This window comes from Herpailurus yagouaroundi, unplaced genomic scaffold (genome assembly GCF_014898765.1).
Source record: "Herpailurus yagouaroundi ecotype Mexico unplaced genomic scaffold, PumYag 207, whole genome shotgun sequence".
In the NCBI taxonomy this organism is placed as follows: Eukaryota; Metazoa; Chordata; class Mammalia; order Carnivora; family Felidae; genus Herpailurus; species Herpailurus yagouaroundi.
Window position 1 is genome coordinate 273565 of NW_024412438.1, and position 21051 is coordinate 294615.

Below are 21051 nucleotides of genomic sequence, written 5' to 3' on the forward strand. Positions count from 1 at the left end.
ACTGAGAAACGGGGCCCACGGGCACGCCTTTAGCTGAGCCGTCGCCCCTGGGTGGGTCACCCCAGCTTTAGACCTCTTTCGCGGCAAACAAACCTAGCCCCCTGGGCTCCGAGGGATGCTGTGAGGCAACCAGAAGTGTGGTTGTCGTTGAAGGACCGGGGCTGGGTACCCGGGATCCCTGGGCCTGCAGAACGGGGCGAATGGGAACAGCAGAGCACGTGCCAGATGGAACGTTTAGATGAAACCTTCCGGAAAACTGGGTGCCACCATCCTAACAGTGGGCACAGCGAAGCTCCGGCTGCGGGGGTGGGGGGGGCGAAGGGGTGTCTCCGTGGCGGAAAAGCTCCGGGAACCCCTCCTCTGTGCGGGACCCTCTGTGTGAGGGGGGCAGCCCCGGAAGGAGCAGAAATGAGCTTGAAGCCTCTACCTGAAGGAGCCGCGGTCGGTCCTGGGGGACGGAATCAAACCCCGTGTCGGGAATCTTCTGCCACGGTGTCGGTCAGCGCCCCCAAAGCCTCCCTGTGCAAACTGCAGAAGCCAAGGCGACGAGCGCATCGGAAGCAGCTTCGTGGCGCGCAGGGCCACACAGCCGGGCAGGACTGGGTCGCAGACACGCCGTCCACCCTCGTGCCTCCGACTCGGCCCACTCTGATTGGACTACCCCGTCTCTCCCAAAGCCCAGGGTTCTCCCCCCACCCCCACCCCCGTGTCCGCTCCTCCTCCCCCTCGCTCAGCCTGACCCTCGCTCTCACTCTCCTCGCCACCCCACCCCACCCCTCCTCGTCCCTCCCTGACTCACCTCCCAGTCCCACTGACACAAACAAAACTTTCAGCACGACCCACCCCGACCGGTTTGGCCTAGGTGTGCAGCCTGCCGCGGGGACAGACAGGAGTTGCAAGCGGGTGCCCGGCCACAGGACGGTAAGCATCCGCAGGTCCGCTCGCGGAAACAGCCCTGAGCCTGGAGGCGGCACGTGCACGAGGACGCGAAGGGAACGCACGGTGGCGGGACGTGGCGCCTGCCGGCCGACGCGGCCCCCTCCCCCAACGGAGGGGCTCGCGGAGGGCAGGGGCCGGGTGTTCTGCGGCCCCGTCCCCTCCCTGGAGCCTGGTGCTCAGCGGTGCTCACTAAGTGTCCGTAATTGAACTGAGGCAGGCAGGCCCGGTGACGCCGCTCAGACACGTGCGCACGTTAACGATGCCACCGCGGCTTGAATTGTTCTCATTCTTCGGGCCCAGAATGTGGGTGGGAGGAAGGTAGGTAGCGAGGCATGAGGGGAACGGGGGTTCGATGGGGAGCACAGAACGGAGGGCAGGAAACCAGGCACTGTTCTAGAAAGGCTTCCGCAGCCAGGATTTTCTTCCAGCCCCAGTCCCTAGAATCTGCCTTCCGCAGGACTCATCCCAAAAGAGGCACAGAAAGGCCTGCGAATGAGGGCTTGTCCCCCAAGCGCATGGCCCTGGTGAGACACGCAAGATGGCCCCGGGAGCAGAGAGATTTGGAGACGGATATTTGTTCGGTGAGGGAGGGCAACACTTCGACTTCAAGCAGAGGCCTGGCTGGACCACCTTGGGTCCTCGGCCCCAGCGACACCTCGGGCAAGTCCCGCCTCCCGTCAGCTCTCCACACGGCTGGAGCTGGGGGTGAGTGGACGAGGGGCTCACAGACTCCCTGACTGGTTGCACTGTGGCGGGGTTGGGGGCGTATGGTGCATGGGGAGGCTGAGGAGATGCGGGAACCAGAACTGGAAACCCACTGCTGTCCCCCCTGCCCCCCCCCCCATGCCTCGGTTTCTCTAGTGGTTTCCGGGACCAGGAGGGGTGAATCCGTGGGAAGGAAACCGTGTGATAGGATCCGAGGTGTGATAATTATAATTATAATACAGGATGCTCCCCCCCTCCCATAGCCCCTGGCCCTACCCCACCCCTGCGACACTGCATCTCAAAGCAGCATCGGGGTGAGGCCGCTTCCCTTGGCACAGGTGGGGACCTGAGTCCTAAAGAGGGGAAGGGGTTTGCCGAGGTGGAGGTGGAGAGGAGCTGGGGAGTTTTGGCATCTGGCCTGGCCCTTGAGGAGGGCCTGCCGGAAATAGCCCTTGAAGAAGGGGTAGCACTACCAAGGTCACTGCCAAGAGTTGGGGCCATGGTCCTGAGGCCAGGGTTAGAGTCCGGGTGACGGCTCAGGTTCGGGAGAGTCGGGGTGTCCCCTTTCCTGGCCCTCCCTGACCACCCTTTCCACACTGACATCCATTCATTCACGAACGCGCGCCCTCGACAGAAGTGTGTCCCGTGCGGGCCTGGGCGACTGCGACAAAGGTTATAAAACAGGCCTGACTTTCCAGGAGCTCACAGACTACAGCTGCCCGTCCTGGCCCCCGGTTTCACACGTTTAACCGAGTCCCTGGCACGCAGCAGGCTCCAATCCATGTTTCTTGAAACCGAAGCTTACATTTAGTCAAGGAGATAAGATGTGCACAAATTATGGGCGCACAGGCTATAATAAAGGGACTAGCAGAGGCTGGGGAAGGACAGAGGAAGATTCATTTTGGGTGGGAGGCGCTGAGAAAGCCCCACGGAAGACGTGGCCTGTGAGGGCAGCTTTGAAAGATGAATAAGATTGTGACAGAGTTGGGGGTGTGGGGTGTGGAGAACACAGTCTAAGCAAAGTGACCCTCCCTTATTGCCCTTGAACCCCGCTTCCTGCCTCCGGCCAGACAAAAGGGTCCTGCTGCAAATTGTAACCTATATATATATATACATTTTTTTTTCTTTCCTCCCGTTTAGCTCAGTATTTACTTTTTTTTTTTTTTTTTTTTAGCCCCAGTCTGACAGTGAGCTTGTGGCTCCTCGTCACTCAGTGTTCAGGGAGTTCAGAGCCTGCCCCCGTCCTCTGGCTATCCCACATTGGCCAGGAAGGTCTCGTGTCACTTGGTGGTTATATTGTGTGCATCCGGAATGGAATCCCAGGGGCTTACAAGTAGGAATAAACTTACAGGGATACAGGGGCAGAGTATTTGAAATCGAGCTTGACCTTGCAAAGTCCAGACATGTGGTCTTGTCCCATGACCGTGGGATAAGAGGGTAAAATGACCGTGGAGTGTTGGGCTGGTGCACTTTGGGGACTCCTGGCCAGGTGACGAGGAGGCCTTGAAGTGGAGAGAGGATCCAGTGAGGGAGGCCAGGAACCCGTGGGGCTCATTTCTCGGTCAGTCCATCAGCTTCTATATACGGTGGCATTGGGGACGGTGTCACTTAAGCTCCTTCTCGGGCGTCTTGGAACCAGCCCCCTGTCTGAGGATACAGGCGTCTGAGAAAACCGTGTTCCTACCTAAGCTGTGTGTCCTCCAAGGCCGTTCCCCTCCCTGGGCCTCTGTTCTCACCTCAAGCAAGAGGTATATGGGCCAGTCCCGTACTTCCCAGTTCTGACCCTTCTCTGGTTCTCAGCTTCAAAGCCGAGCCCCTGCAGGAGACTGGGGAACTTGGCAAGGCCCCCGGGAGGCAGCGAGGCTGGCTGGGGTGTGGGATGCTTGGGCTCCTTTCCACCCACAAGGGCCTTGCCCCTGTTCCTCCTGGCCTGGTGCCTCCCTCTTTGAGCCACCCTGGGCCTTTTCCTGCCCCGCCCCCCGCCCCCTGCCTCTCCCTCCCCAGCCCCTGCCACACTGCCCGGTGAAGCCTGGAGCTGACGATGGGGTCCCCCCCCCCGCCAGCCCCCCCCCCCCCCCGCCGCCACCACCACCACCACCGCCGGGTCCTTCCCTCCTGCCCTCCCTCCCTGGCGCCCATTAGCTAGCCCAGGCCGTGGGGGCGGTGGCTGGTACGTCTTCGTGCCAGGCCCAACCCCCGGAGACGCACCTGTTCTGACCTGCTGAGCAGGTTCCCAGGTTTCTGCCGTCGTCGTTGGCCACGGCGTGGGAAGCAGCTCTGGGGGAGCTCGGAGCTCCCGATCACGGCTTTTCGGGGGTAGCCGGAGCTGGGCGGGTAGAGGAGGGCTGGGTCCCCAGCAGAGACCCCGGAGGGATAGGCAGGCGAGGCAGCGCCTGAGGACTCCGCGATTTCCTGCCTTCCGGGTCGCGCCCTACCCAGCTCTAGAGCCGGCTCCCGGGGAGAACTCAGGGGACCGTCAGAAACACTGGGCGGCTCTGCCTTTCCACCGATGCCCCTGTCCCTGGGAGCCAAGATGCGGGGACCCGAGGCCTTGCTGCTGCTGCTGCTGCTGCTGCTGCTGTCGTTTCAAGGTAGGACTTGCCCCAACCATCGGGACCCTTGCTTCTGAGCCCGAGCCAGCACAGACACGCACACGCACGCACGCGCACGCACGCACGGACGCACGGACACCTAAACATTCTCTTCCCTTTGACTCTGGACTGAGCAACCAATCTCTCTCTCCCACCCCCCCCCCACCCCCCACTGCCGATGGCGCCCCCAGAAGGGCCAGCCTCACTCTTTCCCTTCGCGCCCTCTTCCAGCCCCAGGCCACAGCCCTGCGTCTGGGGGCCCTGACCGCCTCTGCCACAGCCTTGCCTCAGCCCGGGAAGTGGACGTGTCGACCCAGTGCAGATGGGGCAGGGAGGTGGCACAGGAGGGGGGGCCCTCTCACCCCAGGGTTTCCTGGAGGCTCCTTCGCCTGCTCCCGGGGCTCCAGAAGTGCTGACTGGAGCTGGGCTGACTCAGGGCGGAGCTGGTGTCAGCAGTCATCAGGGTGCAGGGAGCCTGATGCCCAGACCGTGGACAGGCCCCTTCTGTTCCCTTCTTTTTATGAGGTCCTACAGCACCGGCTTTGGAGCACCTGCTGGGAGACAAGGGGGGAGCTGGGGCGCCTTCACTCGGGCCCCTCTCTTTCCCTGGAGACACTATTTAATGGGGGCGGTGATGCTCAGATGAGGGGAGGTCTAGGGTAGAGTATCTTCTAGATAGGGTGTGGTCTCCTTTTGTTTATTCCCTGTCCCCTCATTTTCTCAACTGGATGCCTTCTGTTACTCCTGTCTAATGTGTATATAGTAGATGTAAATTACAGGAATTGACAATCTCCAGAGTGGGGGACAGAATGCGTGTGTGTGTGTGTGCGCGTGTGTGTGCGTGTGTCTAAGCATGTGTATGCACAGTGACACCACAGTGGGATTCCCTAGGCTCTTTCCAGAGTAATGAGCAACTGAGGGATCTTTGTCCTGGGAAGACAGAGCCCTGTCTGGATAGGCCCAGGAGCAAGGAAGTGTCATGGTCCAGCGGGGCCCGGCAGGGATTCCTTCTCTGTCACCAGCTGAAGCGGTCAGGAGCATGAGGCACAGATGGGGGGCGGGGGGGGGGGCCCACTGCTCCTGTCTGATCTTATAGTGGAGGGGGATGCAAGGGCATCAGCCAGTCTCTAGTCACAGGGTCCTGAGCTCCAACCCCTCTGCTTTCCACCCCTGCCTTAACTCCTACCTTCCAGACAACCCTCCTCACTTGCTCAGGCCCAGAGGGTGGGGGTCTGGTCGCTGGGGCCAGAGAACTCAGCAGCCGCTTTTCTGGGGGACCTGGCCACCCTTGAAGAACGGAGCCACAATGTCTCAGGACACGGAAAGGGTCAGAGAGGCCACCGCTCTAACTGCCTCATTTTACAGACAGCAAAACTGAGACAAACAGGCAAGCGACGTCTCAAGACGACTCAGTGTTAGCAGCAAGACCAGGGCGAGTGTCCGGGTGTCCCAGCCTCCGGTCTGTTAAAGGCTGGTAGGTCTGAGTGTGCACGGGGCACGGCCAGGGGACTAAATGCTGGAGATGAGGTGGCAAACAGGACGTGGTCCTGCCTTCTTTTTCCAGGACGTGAGGCTGTTCTAAGAGAAGCCCAGGGACGGGGAGAGGAGACCTCCTGCAGTCAGGGCATCACCCCGACCTCGCCCAATGCCCGATGGACAGGTGCCATGGCTATGGGGGCACCCTAACTCCAGAATTATCCGGGGTAACTGGGGCCCGGTGAGCCCCCCCCCCCGCCCCCGCCATGGCTGCGAGGACCTGCACAGAGCTGGAGGGTGCTCTGAGGCCTGCAGCGCGGGCCCCAGGTTCCCAGCCTGACGACCACATCCACTGCCGCCCCCCCCCCTTCTGGCTCCTCTCTGTGGAAGCCCCCAGAAAGCCGGAGGTCTTGCCTCCAAAAGAGCTTTGGGCTGGGAGTTCGGAGGCTTGCGTTGTGGCCCCATTTCTGGTCTCCATTTGCTAGGTGACCTTTGGCAACTAAGAACGTAGACTTCGGCAGCCCACGAGGTGGGACCCCGGGATCTCTATGGGCCTTCCGGCTCTGCAGTCCTGTGGCGGTGTGCCTGTCCAGCCGCTGCCCGAAGGGGGGTGCTGGGTGCAGGAAGAGGCGGTCAGTCTGGCTGCGGTGATGGCGGGGGGAAGGGTCCTGGCCCATCTCTCAGTGGGGACCAAGGTAGCTTTATGCCGGATGCTGCCTTCCGCCCCTGCCCTGCTGCAAATCAGTGCCTCCCCCCAACTCCTGGGTCATTAGAGCTCTGAGCCCCAGGGCCCTGCCCCACCCCTGACAGGGAGAGGAGCCCAGGCTTGGGAGGCGTCTGACACCACAGCTCTTTGTCTCTCCTTAATGGGATGAATTTCCGGGTAAGGTCCCCTCCCTACTCCCTCCATCTCCTGTCCTGCAGCCGACGGGCTCAAATCTACAGACTACCCTCCAGTGGGATGCTAGTTTCTAGCTCTTTGTCTGGACCCAATCGGGTCCTGTAGGGCCAGAGTGTTGGGGGGGGGGGGGGGGTTGCCCAGAATTCTGTGCCCTCCAAGGATTAGGATCGGCTTTCTACCTGAGGTTAGTTTCCTAGAAAGGGAGGGGCCCCCATCCCTGCTTTTCTGTTCCTGTTTACAGAGGGGGGCAGGCCCTTTCCTGCAGGACCTACCCTAACCCAGGGAAGCCAGAAAGGGAAGCTTCCCCACCCAAGGTAGCGGGGACTAGGAGAATCACAAGGGAAGCCCCGTGGCCCCAGTGACCTTGGTCCCACCCGGGTGTTTCGCCGGGGCTGGGCTCAGAGGACCCCAGCTACAGAGATGGCGGTGAGGAGTTTGTGGCACAGCGCACCGTCCCAGCTTCTGGAGCATCATCTCGGGGCCCTGGAGTCCTCCAGGCTGAGGAGGACAGCCACTGTAGGGAGCTAGGCCTCGTGAGGAGAGACTGCCTGGGCTTTGCGGCCTCCAAAGCTTACTCTAGCACTGACCAAAGGCTAGCAGAGTAGAAGGCTGGGGGTGGGGTGGGGAGCTGAGTCAGGAGGGAAGGCAGGACAGGAGCCTAGGGGCTGAATCTAAAACCACACGCGAAGGTCAAGTTCAGAACTGGGGCCGGGCCACCAAGCCTCGTAGAGGAGGGCTGTGAAGGAGGTGGTTTGGATCGTCTCTCTCTCTGGGACGGGGAGCCTCTGGCCCCAGGAACTTTTCCCAGAGTCTTCTGGCCACCCCCTCCTCGCTTGCCTTTGTAACTGGTGTCCTGAGAGCTGGGTTGATTTGGGGTGGGGCAGAGCTGGCCCCCACTTTGGGGGGAGGTGGCTGGCAGGATTTAGGGGTGCAGGGTGGCTAAGATCTCAGGAGTTTGGGAGAAGCTGAATTCTGGGTCTCCCACCCACAGTGTGGCTGTTGTGGTGACTCAGCCGGGCTCAGACTCTGGCTCCGGGGGGGTTTAGGGGACTTATCTGTGCTGGGAGCTGTGTCTGGGCCAGAGCCGGGCTGCCTCAAGGCCTGTCCTCCCCCCATTGTTCTCAGCTGCCTTTGTGATTGGTGTGGCCCCCCTCCCCAGACACTAATCTGTGGGTGGGCACTTTGCCCGGGTTGGGAAGCTGTCACTAAGCTGGGGGGCTTAGGACGATGGGGGCCAAGTGAGGGACGTGGATGAAGGCAGACGGAGAGTCTCCTGGTTTTCCAAGCTCCTTAGCACCTCCAAGGCCAAGGTTATGGGAGGAAGGGTGGAAGAAAAAAAGGGCTTGCTGGGTGGTTGATGTCACCTGTCTTGAATGGGGGGCTTCAGGGCTCCTCCCAGGTTCTTTCTTACCCCAAATACTCCCACCCATTCCAGCTCTGTCTGGTAGAGGCTGCCACTGTGGGGCGAGGGGAGGCAAGAGTTAACAAAGGAGCCTGAGCCCCTGGACCGCTTGGACCCCTCCCCCTAGCCCTAAGCAGGAGTTCCCCCCCCCCCCCCGCCCCTCCCTTCCCACCAAACCCACACCAGACAACCCTCACCCCAGGCCCGGAGCTAGAGCTGGTTTTTCTGGTGGTGGCAGCAGCAGAGGCCTGACAGAGATTCCCAGGGAGAGGCCTCCTGGGGGGCCGAGGGAGGTGGTTGGGGGGTCGGGGGAGGGGGGGGAGTCCTTCTAGCAGGAGCCCGAGGAGCCAGGGGAGGGTGAGCCTCTGTTTTGCTCTGCTGAGGAGTCCTTGACGGCAGTTTCCCATCACCTGGAGGGGCAGTGACCTCATCTCTGGGTACCTCCGCCTGAGATGAATCTGCCCTCAAGTCTGGGGTGAGGTGGGGAGGGGTGCCTGGCTCCGCTCCAGACGGGCCACAGAGGCGAAGGGGCAGAGCCAACCCACCACTGACCATGGGCAGCTAAGACAGACAGACACGTGGAAGCCAGATAGGACCAGCATCAAAACATTTACCCTGTGTTCAGAGTCCCGCGGGACGGGAGCGCGCACGCGGACGCGCACACGCACACGGAACAATGTGCGCACACGCACACGGAACAGTGTCCGCACCCACGCTTGCACACAGACCACTCCGCGGCTCTTGTCTCTGGAGGCAGGCGAGCACGGACACCTTCCTAACGATAACACGTGAGCGCTTAGAAGTGCAAAACACCCCCAAGTTCAGCAAGGAGTCGGCCTCACTTACACCCGCCAGGCCCTCTCCCAAAGTCATCAGACATTCACACGCAAAAGACCCATGCACAGACTCATCGTCAGGACCCCTAGATGCAGGGATACTGAGGGAGAAAGGCCCCTCACAAAGGAAAGCCTCCTTCCCCAACGACGCTGTTATCTGCAGCTGCTAGCCTCAGTTTCCCCTCCTGAGATCGGAGGCCAGGCCCCCCACACAGAGGAAAGCTGGGACCCAGGCAGCCAACCCAGACCAGGAATGGAGGGCCTGTCTGGGAGCGGGCGGGGTACACAGAGGGCAGGGCCCCAAAGAGGCCCGTGGGGGCCTGGCCAGGGGTGGGGAGGCCGAGGGCAGGGATCCCGTCTGGCCAGTTGGGCCTGTTCTTTCCTTGCGCAAGGTGGTGGCTGGTGGCGGCTGTGGCTGGGCCTGCTGCTCTGTGGCGGCATCTGAATCACCAGGGCTCCTGACCAGCGTCCTGTGCTCCCGGGAGGAGGGGTGGGGACGGTCAGAGGGAGGAGTGCCCAGCCAGCAGAGTCCACCAGCCTCGGCGAACAGTTCGCAGCAAAAGGGTCCGTGGGCTTGGCCCGGCCTGGCAACTACATGCCCGCGGGGTGACCTCACCAGGCAGGCGGCGTGTCTCCTTCGCTCTGGTGACATCATCATGCTGACGCCAGGCGGGCACTGGGTGGGGGAGAGAGGGAGGAGGCAGGGCCGGCCTGCCCTGGCCTGGGAGTCTGGGCTTCTGGGTCCAGTTTAGTCCAGGATGGGGATTCTAGAGCCCAAGTTCTCTCCTCCTTCTGTTGCAGCCCCTGTGTGTGTGTGTGTGTGTGTGTGTGTGTGTGTGAAGCTGTGATGCTCCTGGTGAATAGGGGACTTAGGACAATGCGGGGCTGTGGGAGAGATCCTGAAAGGGCTCTGCTGTTTTGCTGGGTTCTTCATCCTGCGAAGCATGGGCTTGTTGCTCGGCGGTGGGGATCTTGGACTTACGGGGAGGGACGCAGAGGACCGCGACGCAGGCATATGGTCTGTTGTGCCCTAAGGGAGACGTATGTTGGGGAAAATATGGGCGATGCGTTGTGGAGAGGGGCCGGATGGTTGGCAAGCATAGGGATAAGGATGGGAAATACGCCATCCGACGGTGTCCCGTAGAAGGGTCTGAGTGTCCCAGCGGAGCAGGGCTTGTGACCCCTGTGCCTGTGGAAACCAGTGCTTGAAGCAGAGGATGTGCTGGGGGCTGAGCCCCCATCTCCAGCCCACCTCCAGCCCTTCCTTGGCAGCCCTGCTCCCTGCCAAGGAGGGGTGCGGGTGGTGAGCCGGACTCCCAGGCCGGGCTGGGTGGGACCGACACCAGCTTAGGCAGGTCAGGGCCCCGGTATCTGGCCCTGCAGGTCTGTCCCGTCCCGTTCGGGTCCTCCCAGCTCCCGACAGCACCCTCCCTCCCTCCGCCCCTGCTCACAGGGTCACGGGACCCCCTTCCTCTGGCCTATGCTCAGCCTCCCCGGAGCCCTCTGGTCCACCCGAGTGGACCACTTCCTCCCTCCATAACTGCCCCGTCCAGCCCCGGCCTTCTCCCTGTGCACGGTCAGAGCTGTTCCCTCTGGCATCGAACCCAGGTAGCCAGCCCAGCCTGCCTCCACCCCAGGCTGCCATGCCAACCCCCTCCCTGTCTGCCCAGCCCAGCCCAAGGTTCATTCCTGCTCGCTCTACCTTTTCCTTCTTCTCCCTGTCTCTCTCTCTCTGTCATTCATTCATTCATTAACATTCATTCAATAAACATTCAATTCATTCAATAAACATTCACCGAGGTCCCCTTATGTGCCAAGAAGGCAGACCACCTGCCACTGAGCCCTAAGTCAGAAAACCGTGTTTCCCTATGTGATGTGAGACCCAGCTTCTTCTCTTGGGCAGCTCCGTCCAGCGGGACAGGCAGACAGGAAGCGCCCAAATGCAATCCAGGGGGGATACAGTACGGTGGTGAGGTCAGAGCAGGGCGCTAGGGCAGGAGGGAGCGAGGGCCCCTCATTCTGCCTGAGGTGGGGGTGGGGTGGCGGAGGAAGCGTTGTCTAAGCGGAGTCTAAGGCTGAGTAGGAGTCATCCCTCCAGACACCGGGAGGAGCACCTCCCGGGAGGGGCCCGGGTGAGCCAGGCATGTGTGGCCAGAGGCAGGGGCTGCGCGCTGCGGGGAGTTGCTGGATATACATCCCAAGGCAGAGAGCTCTTGGCTTCCCAGAGAGAACCCTCCCTCTGCCCCCAGCCCTGCGTTTCACATGCCTTATTCCACGAATTTATTTATTCCTCCTGGACCATGAGTTTCCCCAGGCCCCGCCCCCCTTCCTACATCACTCATCCTGGAACCCGTAGGAGTTGTCTTTGTCCGGCCTCTCTTTTCTCTCTCTCTCTCTCTCTGGTCAGTGATCAAATCCTGCCGAGGGTCCTCCAGGACCGTCCCCTCCTCCCTGTCCCACAGCATGAAGGGTTCCTAGAGAGTCTCGGGGCTTCAGTCTCCCTGCTTTCCAGCCGGAGGGCACACAGCCACTGGCCTCTTGCCACAGTGATGGCTCCCCATGAGTTCCTTCCCCTGGTGTGCAAGGCCCAAGCACGCGTACCTGTCCTGTTGGACGCATACCGCCTGCCTTAGGTGCGTTCTTTCCACCCTGCTTCCTGAGCCAGCCAGCCTCTCCACCTCTCTGGGTCCCTCACCTGGAATCCCTTTCCGGGGTCTCCCCCTCCTGGTCCTACCCAACTCATGCACGAGGCCCTCCCGCAGACTCGGGTCCACGGTGACTGTCCCATCCCCCAAGTGGCCTGCAACACACCCTGAGCACTAAATCAGAGACCGTCACGCCTTTCCATACACGTCCACAAAATGTGTCTCCAGACCTCAGGTTCCATGAGGACAAGACAGGAAAGGGATCCTTCTTTGAAAACGAGGTGACCTGATAGATGCCCCTGGGTGCTGCGTGCTGTCCTTGTCGATGCACAGAACGCTCGCCCTTCCCTGCTGGTCCCCGTCTCTGCCTCTCTGATTCCGGGTCGCTCGCCACCGTTCTGACCCTGTCGCTGGGTGTCTGCCCTGACCTCATCTCTCTGGGCTTCTGACCTGGGGCCTTTCTGTCTTCAGTGACTTGTCATACCTGTCTCTGAGCCTCCGTTGCGGCCATTCCTCCCACAGAGAAGGCCTGCTCTCTGGGAATCCAGATCGGTCATCTTGAAGCCATGAAAAGAATGTTCCGAAGGGCTCCTTCGCCCCCTACATGCCCCATCCCAGCCGCCAGCTGCCTTCCATCCCTGCCTCGTCTCCTGGCCACACTTCCTGAAAGCGTTCACTTTCGCCCCCGCCCCCGCCCCCTCCTTGGTGGGTTGAACCTTCTGTGAAAGTTTGCCCAGGGCTTCCCCGGTCTCTGCGCCCAAAACCCATTTCCGTGAGAGGACTGGGAACTCCCTGAGGGCGGAGGCTGGCTCTCTCCAGCTGCAGCCTCCCGCCTCTCGCCTCCTCTCGGTGGCTCAGGACACACTCCTGGGCTGGGAGAGGGTGTGGCTCTCCCACCCGGCGTCCCCGTGGCCTTAGGCAAGTCACTTCCTCTCTCTGGGCCTCAGTTTCCTCATCTGTCAAATGGCGATAATAACGCCCACCTCGGGAATGCTGTGTGGATCTAATGAGGTAATGGACTGAACGCGCTTGGCAAGCAGAAAGTGCTCCAGGAGTTCCGGTGGCCTCCTCGCCCCCGGGCGTCTGCATCAGGAAGTCCTCCCCCCCCCCCCCCCCCCCGGGGGCCCCGCCGGGCCCCTAATCTAGGCTGCTCCTGTCTGCCCCCTGCAGGCCGCTGCCGGGCGGGCGAGCTGGAGACCTCGGACCCGGTGACCGTGGTGCTGGGCCAGGACGCCAAGCTGCCCTGCTTCTACCGAGGGGAGCCCGGCGAGCAGGTGGGGCAGGTGGCGTGGGCTCGGGTGGACGCGGGCGAGGGCGCCCGGGAGCTCGCGCTGCTGCACTCCAAGTACGGGCTGCACGTGAGCGCGGCCTACGACGGCCGCGTGGAGCAGCCGCCGCCTCCACGCAGCCCCCTGGACGGCGCCGTGCTCCTGCGCAACGCGGTGCAGGCCGACGAGGGCGAGTACGAGTGTCGCGTCAGCACCTTCCCCGCAGGCAGCTTCCAGACGCGGCTGCGGCTCCGCGTGCTGGGTAAGTGGGGTGCGGGGCGCACAGCGCCACCAGGCCCTCGCCCGCGGCTTCGCAGGCGAGAGCAGGGGTGGGGGGCGCCGAGAGGCGTGGGGCAGCGGGCGAGCGGGAGTAAGAGGTGGGGTCCCGTAGGGGTGAGGGAGCCCGGCGCAGTCCATCCTCCCACCCAATCCAGAAATTCCCTCCGAGTGACCTCAGCAGCTTGCCACGCACACAGCGGTCAGCCTGGGGGAAGAGTCCACGTAATAGAACATTCTTCTGTTGACTTGCACCACCCTCCCTGGTCGCTGTCGCCCTCCAAAGCAAGGTGGCACAGGCTCATTCTCTCCTCTGCCCGCGAGCCTTTCAAAGAGCTGAGGACCTTTGCCATCCCCCACGCCCACCCCAGCCCCCAGTCTCCTCTTCTGGAAGCTACACTTACTAGTTCCCGCAGTGGTTCTACCAAAGGCACTCCTTCGCAGCCTCCCTGGCCATCCACGGTTTTAAAATGTGGGGCCGAGATATGGACCACAGGGACCCAGCCCCCAACGGGCGTGGCTGTGCCTGACCAGTGGGGCTCATACCTTTCCTGGTCTGGACCTTCAGTGAATGTGGCTGGAGATCACAATCACCTTTTATTTTACTTTATTTTATTTTTTATTTTTTAATTTTTTTTCCAACGTTGTATTTATTTTTGGGACAGAGAGAGACAGAGCATGAACGGGGGAGGGGCAGAGAGAGAGGGAGACACAGAATCGGAAACAGGGTCCAGGCTCTGAGCCATCCGCCCAGAGCCCGACGCGGGGCTCGAACTCACGGACCGCGAGATCGTGACCTGGCTGAAGTCGGACGCTTAACCGACTGCGCCACCCAGGTGCCCCACTTTATTTTATTTTTAAGTTTATTTGTTTATTTTGAGAGAGAGAGAGAGCGAGCGAGCGTGTGCACCAGCCTGGGAGGGGCAGAGAGAGGAGACAGAGAGTCCCAAGCAAGCAGGCTCTGCACCGTCAGGGTAGAGCCTGATGCGGGGCTCGATCTCAGACCGTGAGATCATGACCTGAGCCAAAGTCAAGAGGCAGACGCTCAACCAACTCAGACACCCAGGCGCCCCTCACCATCACCTTTCTTTCTTTCTTTTTTTTTTTTTTTAATTTTTTTTCAACGTTTTATTTATTTTTGAGACGGGGGAGACAGAGCATGAATGGGGGAGGGTCGGAGAGAGAGGGAGACACAGAATCTGAAACAGGATCCAGGTTCTGAGCGGTCAGCACAGAGCCCCACGCGGGGCTCGAACTCACGGACAGTGAGATCGTGACCTGAGCCCAAGTCAGACGCTTAACCGACTGAGCCACCTAGGCGCCCCCACCTTTCTTTTAAACCACCATTTTGCGCTGTGGGCTCTTGTGGTCGATGGATGCCCTAGACCTATGGTCTACTTAAGGCTTTTGCATTTTGTGCTTGAGCTGTTCATGTCAAGAAGATAGGAACAAAGAACCTTCTTCAGTTTCCCTTTATCTGCGTGGAACTTAGTAACACTAGCCTTGGGGGTGAAAATCCTGAGTGTGAATCTGGGCCCCATCCTCCAACAGCTGACCATCTGGGACAAATCCTCTAACCTCCCCAACGCGCCGGTGTCCTGACTTGTAGAACAGGGGTAGGGATGCCCACCTCGCTGGCCCGCCGGCAGGATTAATGAGATAACATCGATCGAGTGTTTAGCACGATACCCGGCACATAATAAGTGCTCACTAAGTGCTGGCTATTATTATTAGGACAGAGATGTTGTCTGGTCAGCTCTTTATTTACTTCATCATTTCTTATTAAAAAATGATCCCTGCTCATTGTAAAAAAAATTTTAAAGATCAAAACAATGGAGAAAGCTGAAAGCCTACCACTCATCTGGTGGCGTCCACGTTGGTGAGATAAGACAACGAACAGGGCCTGAAAATGTTTCCTTGCAAGACCGAGCTGGGACGGGCCAGGGCCTCCTGACGGGTGTGCAGACTGTGACCCCTGCCTCCTCCCCGCCTGCAGTGCCTCCCCTGCCCTCCCTGAACCCTGGTCCGGCGCTAGAAGAAGGCCAGGGCCTGACGCTGGCAGCCTCCTGCACAGCAGAGGGCAGCCCAGCCCCCAGCGTGACCTGGGACACAGAGGTCAAGGGCACCGCGACCAGCCGCTCCTTCAAGCACTCCCGCTCAGCTGCTGTCACTTCGGAGTTCCACCTGGTGCCCAGCCGCAGCATGAACGGGCAGCCACTCACCTGCGTGGTGTCCCATCCGGGCCTGCTGCAGGACCAAAGGATCACCCACATCCTCCAAGTGGCCTGTGAGTACTTGGATCTTGGGTAGAGACTCACCAGTCTGGCCAGGCTGGATCGTGAAAGGCGGCCTTGTGACCCCTAGTGCAAAGGTAGAAGACCAGGAGGCCGTCCCGGATGACCTTGACAGATCGCTCAGACCTCTCTGGCCTTTGGTGTCCTGTTTACCAAGGGGGTTGTCCTATGCCACAGGGTTGTTGGGAGAATCCGGTATAAACACAGACTTGAAAGCACTTTGTGACGCACATGAAGAGAGACAGCTTCGGGCCCCACAGCTTGACCCTGGTTCTGGTCGGACAAGCCCTATTTCTGCCGTGCACCGGCTGTTAGTCAATCTTGTCCGTCTTCATTTTCCTCCGCGGCAGGAGTATAATTATACGAACTTTACAGGGTTCCGATGGGAATTAGAAACCACGAACGCGAAGCATCTCACACGATGCTGAGTGCTTGAATGGTCCTCCGTCCGCAGCGGATACCGTTTTCCCAGCACTAAGCTCAGAGCCTCTCCGGGCACAGGGCTGTTTTCTATTCATACGAACCCAGCATTTGGCACCAAGTAGGCCCTCGACAAATGTTTGTCAAGGAAACGTACAGACAAGTAGGATCGTTACGTCTTTGGAGAATCAGGGAGCATTGACGGAACACCTGTTCCGTGACTAGCACTATGCCGGGGACCACAGGGGATTCTGAAAAAGCATGACTCTTTGCTGAGGGACTTCTAGGCTCGTTGCCCAGACAAACCACACTGGGCTCTGAGCTCAGAGCTCCACGCGGGAGCCGGGGGGCCAGGACCCGGCGGCCAGGCTGGGCTGGGCTGGGTTTGGAAGCAGATGAGAAGGACAGAGAAGGGCAGGGTGGGGCCCGAGCAGGGGGCCCCTGGAGGAGCAGATGATGGAAAGCCTCATTCCCCTTCTTCCTCCTCCCTCCTCCCACTCCAGTCCTCACCGAGGCCTCTGTGAGGGGCCTCGAAGACCAAAAGCTGTGGCAGGTGGGCAGAGAAGGGGCTACCCTCAAGTGCCTGAGCGAGGGATACCCTTCTCCCTCGTACAACTGGACACGGTAAGGGCCTGGCCCGGGGGGAGGGCCTCGCTTGCGGCCAGGGTCCTTCCCTCGCAGGGCTGCCGTGTCCTCATTAGGGGCTGGGACAGTATATTCTGGACCCCGGATAAAGTGGGGCACGTGTTCAGGCCCACTCAAGAATACGCATGGTCACCAAATATCACGATTGGCTTGCACCCGGGGGCCCACGAGGCACGCGGTCGTTGGGAGGGAACAAGCTAGTAAGTCCTTGGCTTTTCCCCCTAACTCTTCAAACGTGAGACATAGCGCAAGATTTAAATATTAATGTTTTATATGTTTACGTGAGTACCTGAGGCGGAGAGGACAAAAAGGCACTGCTGTGATCTTGTAAGACCCTTGTAAGCACCTTAGAAGTGCCAGCCGCCCGCCTCTGCCGGTTCCTTGGCTTTTTCCCGGGTCTCAGGTGTCCAGGGGGTTGGGGGGGGGGGTCAGGTGCACATGTGTGTGAGCCCCCGACAGGCACATTCTCACACGTGAGCGGATGAACCGTGCGTGTGGCCTCGTGCGTGCCCCGGGCTCCGTTCAGGTCCCCTGCCACGCAATGTCGTGGGTGTTGGGGCGTGCGGTCACACTCTCCCAGTCCGTCTGAGCCCAGAGAGGGACGGGGTGTCCTGCGGTGTGGACCTCATACCGTGTCTACCTGGTACCCAGTGCCGGGTGACGCGTGTGTGTGTGTGTGGGGGGGGGGGGGGGCCCGGGGCGGCCTGGGGGGCGGGGGGGAGGGGCCCTTTCCCAACCCTGCCCGGGGGAGGGAGGGGCACCGTGGGAACAGCCAGCGGCTCGGGTGACGTCACGGGGGCGGGAGGGGAGAGCTGCCCGGGCACGTTGGGTGGGGGCAGCCTCAGGCCGCCGCAGCCTCCCTGTCGTCCAGGTTGGACGGGCCTCTGCCCAGCGGGGTGCGAGCGGAAGGGGACACTCTGGGCTTTCCTCCGCTGACCCCCGAGCACAGCGGCATCTACGTGTGCCACGTCAGCAATGAGCTCTCTTCGAGGGATTCCCGGGTCACTGTGGACATCCTTGGTGAGCACCGGGGCAGACACGGGGCGGGGGGGCCCGGCCGAGAGCCCGGAGGCGCAATGGTGACAGACAGAGAGGGTGAGCTGGGGACGGGAGCCGGTGGGGGGGGGGGGGGGGGGGGGCCGGGGTTTTTTCCCCGAGGCCCGGGCTGCGGGAGTGGCTGGGGGGGAGTGTTGGGAGGACACGGGGGCAGGGTGGGGGAGGGCGGGGGTGTGGGCAGCCACCCCAGACCGAGGCCTGTCTCCCGCAGACCCGCAGGAGGCCCCCGGGAAGCAGGTGAACCTGGTGTCGGCCTCAGTGGTGGTGGTGGGCGTGATCGCCGCACTCTTGTTCCTCCTGCTGGTGGTGGTGGTGGTGCTCATGTCCCGGTACCATCGGCGCAAGGCTCAGCAGATGACCCAGAAATAGTGAGTCGTGGCCACTCGGGGTGGGGGGGTGGGGGGGCGGAGCTAAGCTGGGGGCAAAGCCGGCCGGGCGGAGCGGGAGGTGGGGGCCCCGGCACCCAGGAGAGAGGGGAGGCGGGCGGGGGGGGGGTGCTGACGGCTGGGGAGCTCATGGACCGGAGCTGGGCAGGGTCCTTCGGGGAGCCAGGGGCGCTGGGGCCACAGCTGAGTGGGGAGGGAGGCCCAGATCCACGCTCTGCAGCCACTCACTCACACTGGGGGGGGGGGGACAGCACAGCCCCCACACCCTCCAGCCCCGGCTCACATAGGCTGTCGGCCTGCCCACCTTGGGAGCCACCAGTACCCTCAGCTCCTAACAAGGGTGTGTCTTTCCCAGTGAGGAGGAGCTGACCCTGACCCGGGAGAACTCCATCCGGAGGCTGCACTCCCATCACTCGGACCCCAGGAGCCAGGTGTGTGCCAAGGTCGGGTGCATCTGGGAGCGGGTTGGGGGAGGGGAAGGGTGGGGAAGAGAGGTGGGGGGAAGGGGGGCTCGGGGGGCCCTTCTGCAGACCAGGAGGACAGACAGCCCTCGGCCAGGTCTGGCCACTGACTCGCGGCTTGGGCTGGGGGTAGGGCTGTTTTGGGGTCCACTCTGGGTCCACCTGGCCCCCCTTTAGCACTGGCCCCCGGGGCTGCTCGGGGAAGCCGCCGTCAGCCCTGGTTCCAGGGTGGGGCCGGGTGGGGGGGCGAGGACGGGCGTCAGGGAGAGCAGACAGGCAGACAGGTGGACAAGTCGGGTGGGGGGAGAGGTGATGACGGAGGAGGCTGAGCCCTGTTCTGACTCCTCCCCCATGTCCGGGCCCCACAGCCGGAGGAGAGTGTAGGGCTGAGAGCCGAGGGCCACCCCGATAGTCTCAAGGACAACAGTAGCTGCTCTGTGATGGTGAGGCCCCCCGGCCCCACCGGCGTCCCCACCACTGTCCTCAGGCTCCTCTCCTGCTCGGGGATGTGGCGCGCCAGCCGCCCCTCACCAGACCCTCTGTCTCGGGCCGGCACCTTGGCCGTGCCTTTGTTCACCTGTGGCTCTCCTTCCCCCCCGCTCCGCGCCTGACGCTCATTCCTGGCCCCCCCGCGTCTGAGCCCCTGACCTCTGACCCTACGGCTCCCCACCCGGCCCCCCTCCCGTCTGGCTCCCCTGCCTCGGGTCCTGACTTGCCCTCTGCCCTTGGCGTCCAGAGCGAAGAGCCGGAGGGCCGTAGTTACTCGACGCTGACCACGGTGAGGGAGATTGAAACCCAGACTGAACTGCTGTCTCCAGGCTCCGGGCGGGCAGAGGAGGAGGAAGATCGGGACGAAGGCATCAAACAGGCCATGAACCATTTCGTCCAAGAGAACGGGACCCTGCGGGCCAAACCCACGGGCAATGGCATCTACATCAATGGGCGGGGGCATCTGGTCTGACCCAGGCCTGCCTCCGTCCCCTAAGCCTGGCTCCTTCTGCTGACCTGGGGATTTCTGTTCGGGGAGAGGGGGCTCTCTAAACACCCTATTTCTTCAGGAAGATGCTCCCCATCCCGACTGCTCGACCTGTTCCTCCAGCCCCTCTGTTCGACCAAGGTGTGGGGGGGGCTCTGCTGGTTGAGTCCTTCCCTGTGTGTGTGTGTGTGTGTGCGCGCGGGTGTGCGCATGCACGCAGATCACCGTGTGCATGTGTGAGCGTTCGCTGACCTTGTGCGTGTGCGGGGGTGATGTGCCCGTGCTTCATGTCAGCGTCCAAGTGAACTGCGGTGGGTTTGCTGGCGCGTCGTGTGGCTGCGTGACCTCTACCCGTAAGCACAGGTTATCTCCTCGGACCCCAGAGCAGTATTAATGACGCAGAGGTTGGAGGCGAGAGGTGGAGACGGTGGGCCAGACCCAGGTGCACGGGCCGGAGCTGGATTCTGGCCTCCTCTGAGTTGGGGAGCTGGGCTCCCTCCACTTGAAAGCCAGCAGGGGCCAGTGTGAACGGCCAGCTCAGCGGCCTGCCAGGCTAACCCTGTTCAGGAAGAAGCCCCTGGCCCTCTGGTGGCCTCTGGTGGCCTCTGGGCCCTGCTGCACCTGCCTATTTTCTATAAATAGACCTGCTGGGGGAGTCTCTGTAGGGAATACTGCTCCGAATACTTTAATACGAGACACAAAATTTTGAATTTCTTTCAAATTGTCTTTGAAAGAAAATTTGCGCTGCCTCTGGATGTTTGTTATTGCTTGGACTGCTTGGAGTATGATTAGCCGACAACCCTGGGAGTCAGCCACTGGTCAGCCACCCCCCTCCTGAGAGACTGTGCTCAGACCCCAGCAGGGGGCCAACGCCCATGGTTCTGAAAGGTGTTCCTGCTAAGACACTTTAATTTAGGCAGCCTCTTGGGAGGGAGCCTGGAGTTGTGGAGTCTGAGTCAACAGTGTGAGCCCCTCGGTCAGGGGCTGCAGGAGGACAGGGTGGGGTCCCTGGCCCTAGAGGCTCCCCGGTCCCTTCCACACTGCGTCTTTTCTCTTAGTTGCGTCCCCAGTTGTTTGTGGTCCCTTGGGGGGGGGGGTGCGGGGACTGGGTGACAAGGGCTCCTGGTTCACAGGTGGTGTAAGGGAGGAAGGGTCGTGATTACAGAGCAGGGGAGGGGGGGGGTCAGGTGGGGCAAAGCTGCCCCTGGAGGCAAGAATGTCTCCTTTCCCCCAGGGAACTCTGGGTCACTAGCTTGGGGCTCTTTTGGAAGTTTTGGGGGGGGTGCTGGGGTTAGATACGGTCCACCGTTGCCTTGCCCACCCGAAACACACTCAGCCAGAATGCCTAGATTTTGTACCCAAACCCCACTTGGCCCGGAAACAGCTGGATTTCACCCCCTGCTCCCTGGCCAGCTCAGGACTTTGGATGTGGAGCCCAAAGATCTGGGGTCCTAGTGTGTACATTTTGTGTAAATATGTGCATATTTGTATATAAAATGACATTCTGTTTTTAAATAAACAGATAAAAGCTGTTCTGCCTGGTTCCTGTCTTGCCCCTGAGCTGTGTAAGCCTTGAACCACTCGATTCTCCCTCTGCATCGTCCTCCCTGCGGCCCCGAGTAGGGCAGGAGAGAGCGTGTCTGTGGCTGGGAGGTAAAGGGGAAAGACGTGTCCCCGCCAGGCCCTCTGCCGTCTCCCAGAGTCCCCGGGTCCTTCTGGGACAGCCGGCGCCCTTGTGCGCCCTGTTGTCAATCCTGTGTCGTGCCCCAGCGTC

General features: G+C 61.3%; 1 protein-coding gene across 4 annotated transcripts; it reads left to right on the top strand.

The window, feature by feature from the left end:
* Window positions 1-825: 825 nt before the first annotated feature.
* Window positions 826-20809, top strand: NECTIN4 (nectin cell adhesion molecule 4). 4 transcript variants are annotated; one of them, XM_040452411.1, is made up of 10 exons: window positions 826-921; window positions 2819-2977; window positions 12666-13025; window positions 15036-15326; window positions 16257-16377; window positions 17270-17418; window positions 17666-17822; window positions 18196-18283; window positions 18670-18744; window positions 19038-20809. In XM_040452411.1, exons 2-10 carry the CDS (start codon window positions 2956-2958, stop codon window positions 19260-19262), a joined length of 1488 nt encoding a protein of 495 aa, XP_040308345.1. In that variant the 5' UTR covers window positions 826-921; window positions 2819-2955; the 3' UTR covers window positions 19263-20809. The 4 variants fall into 4 exon arrangements, with proteins under 4 accessions (XP_040308345.1, XP_040308343.1, XP_040308346.1 ...); XM_040452409.1 differs by lacking the exons at window positions 826-921; window positions 2819-2977 and adding an exon at window positions 3903-4235; XM_040452410.1 differs by lacking the exons at window positions 826-921; window positions 2819-2977 and adding an exon at window positions 3906-4235 and having other exon boundaries at window positions 18196-18271.
* The last annotated feature ends 242 nt before the right edge of the window (window positions 20810-21051 follow it).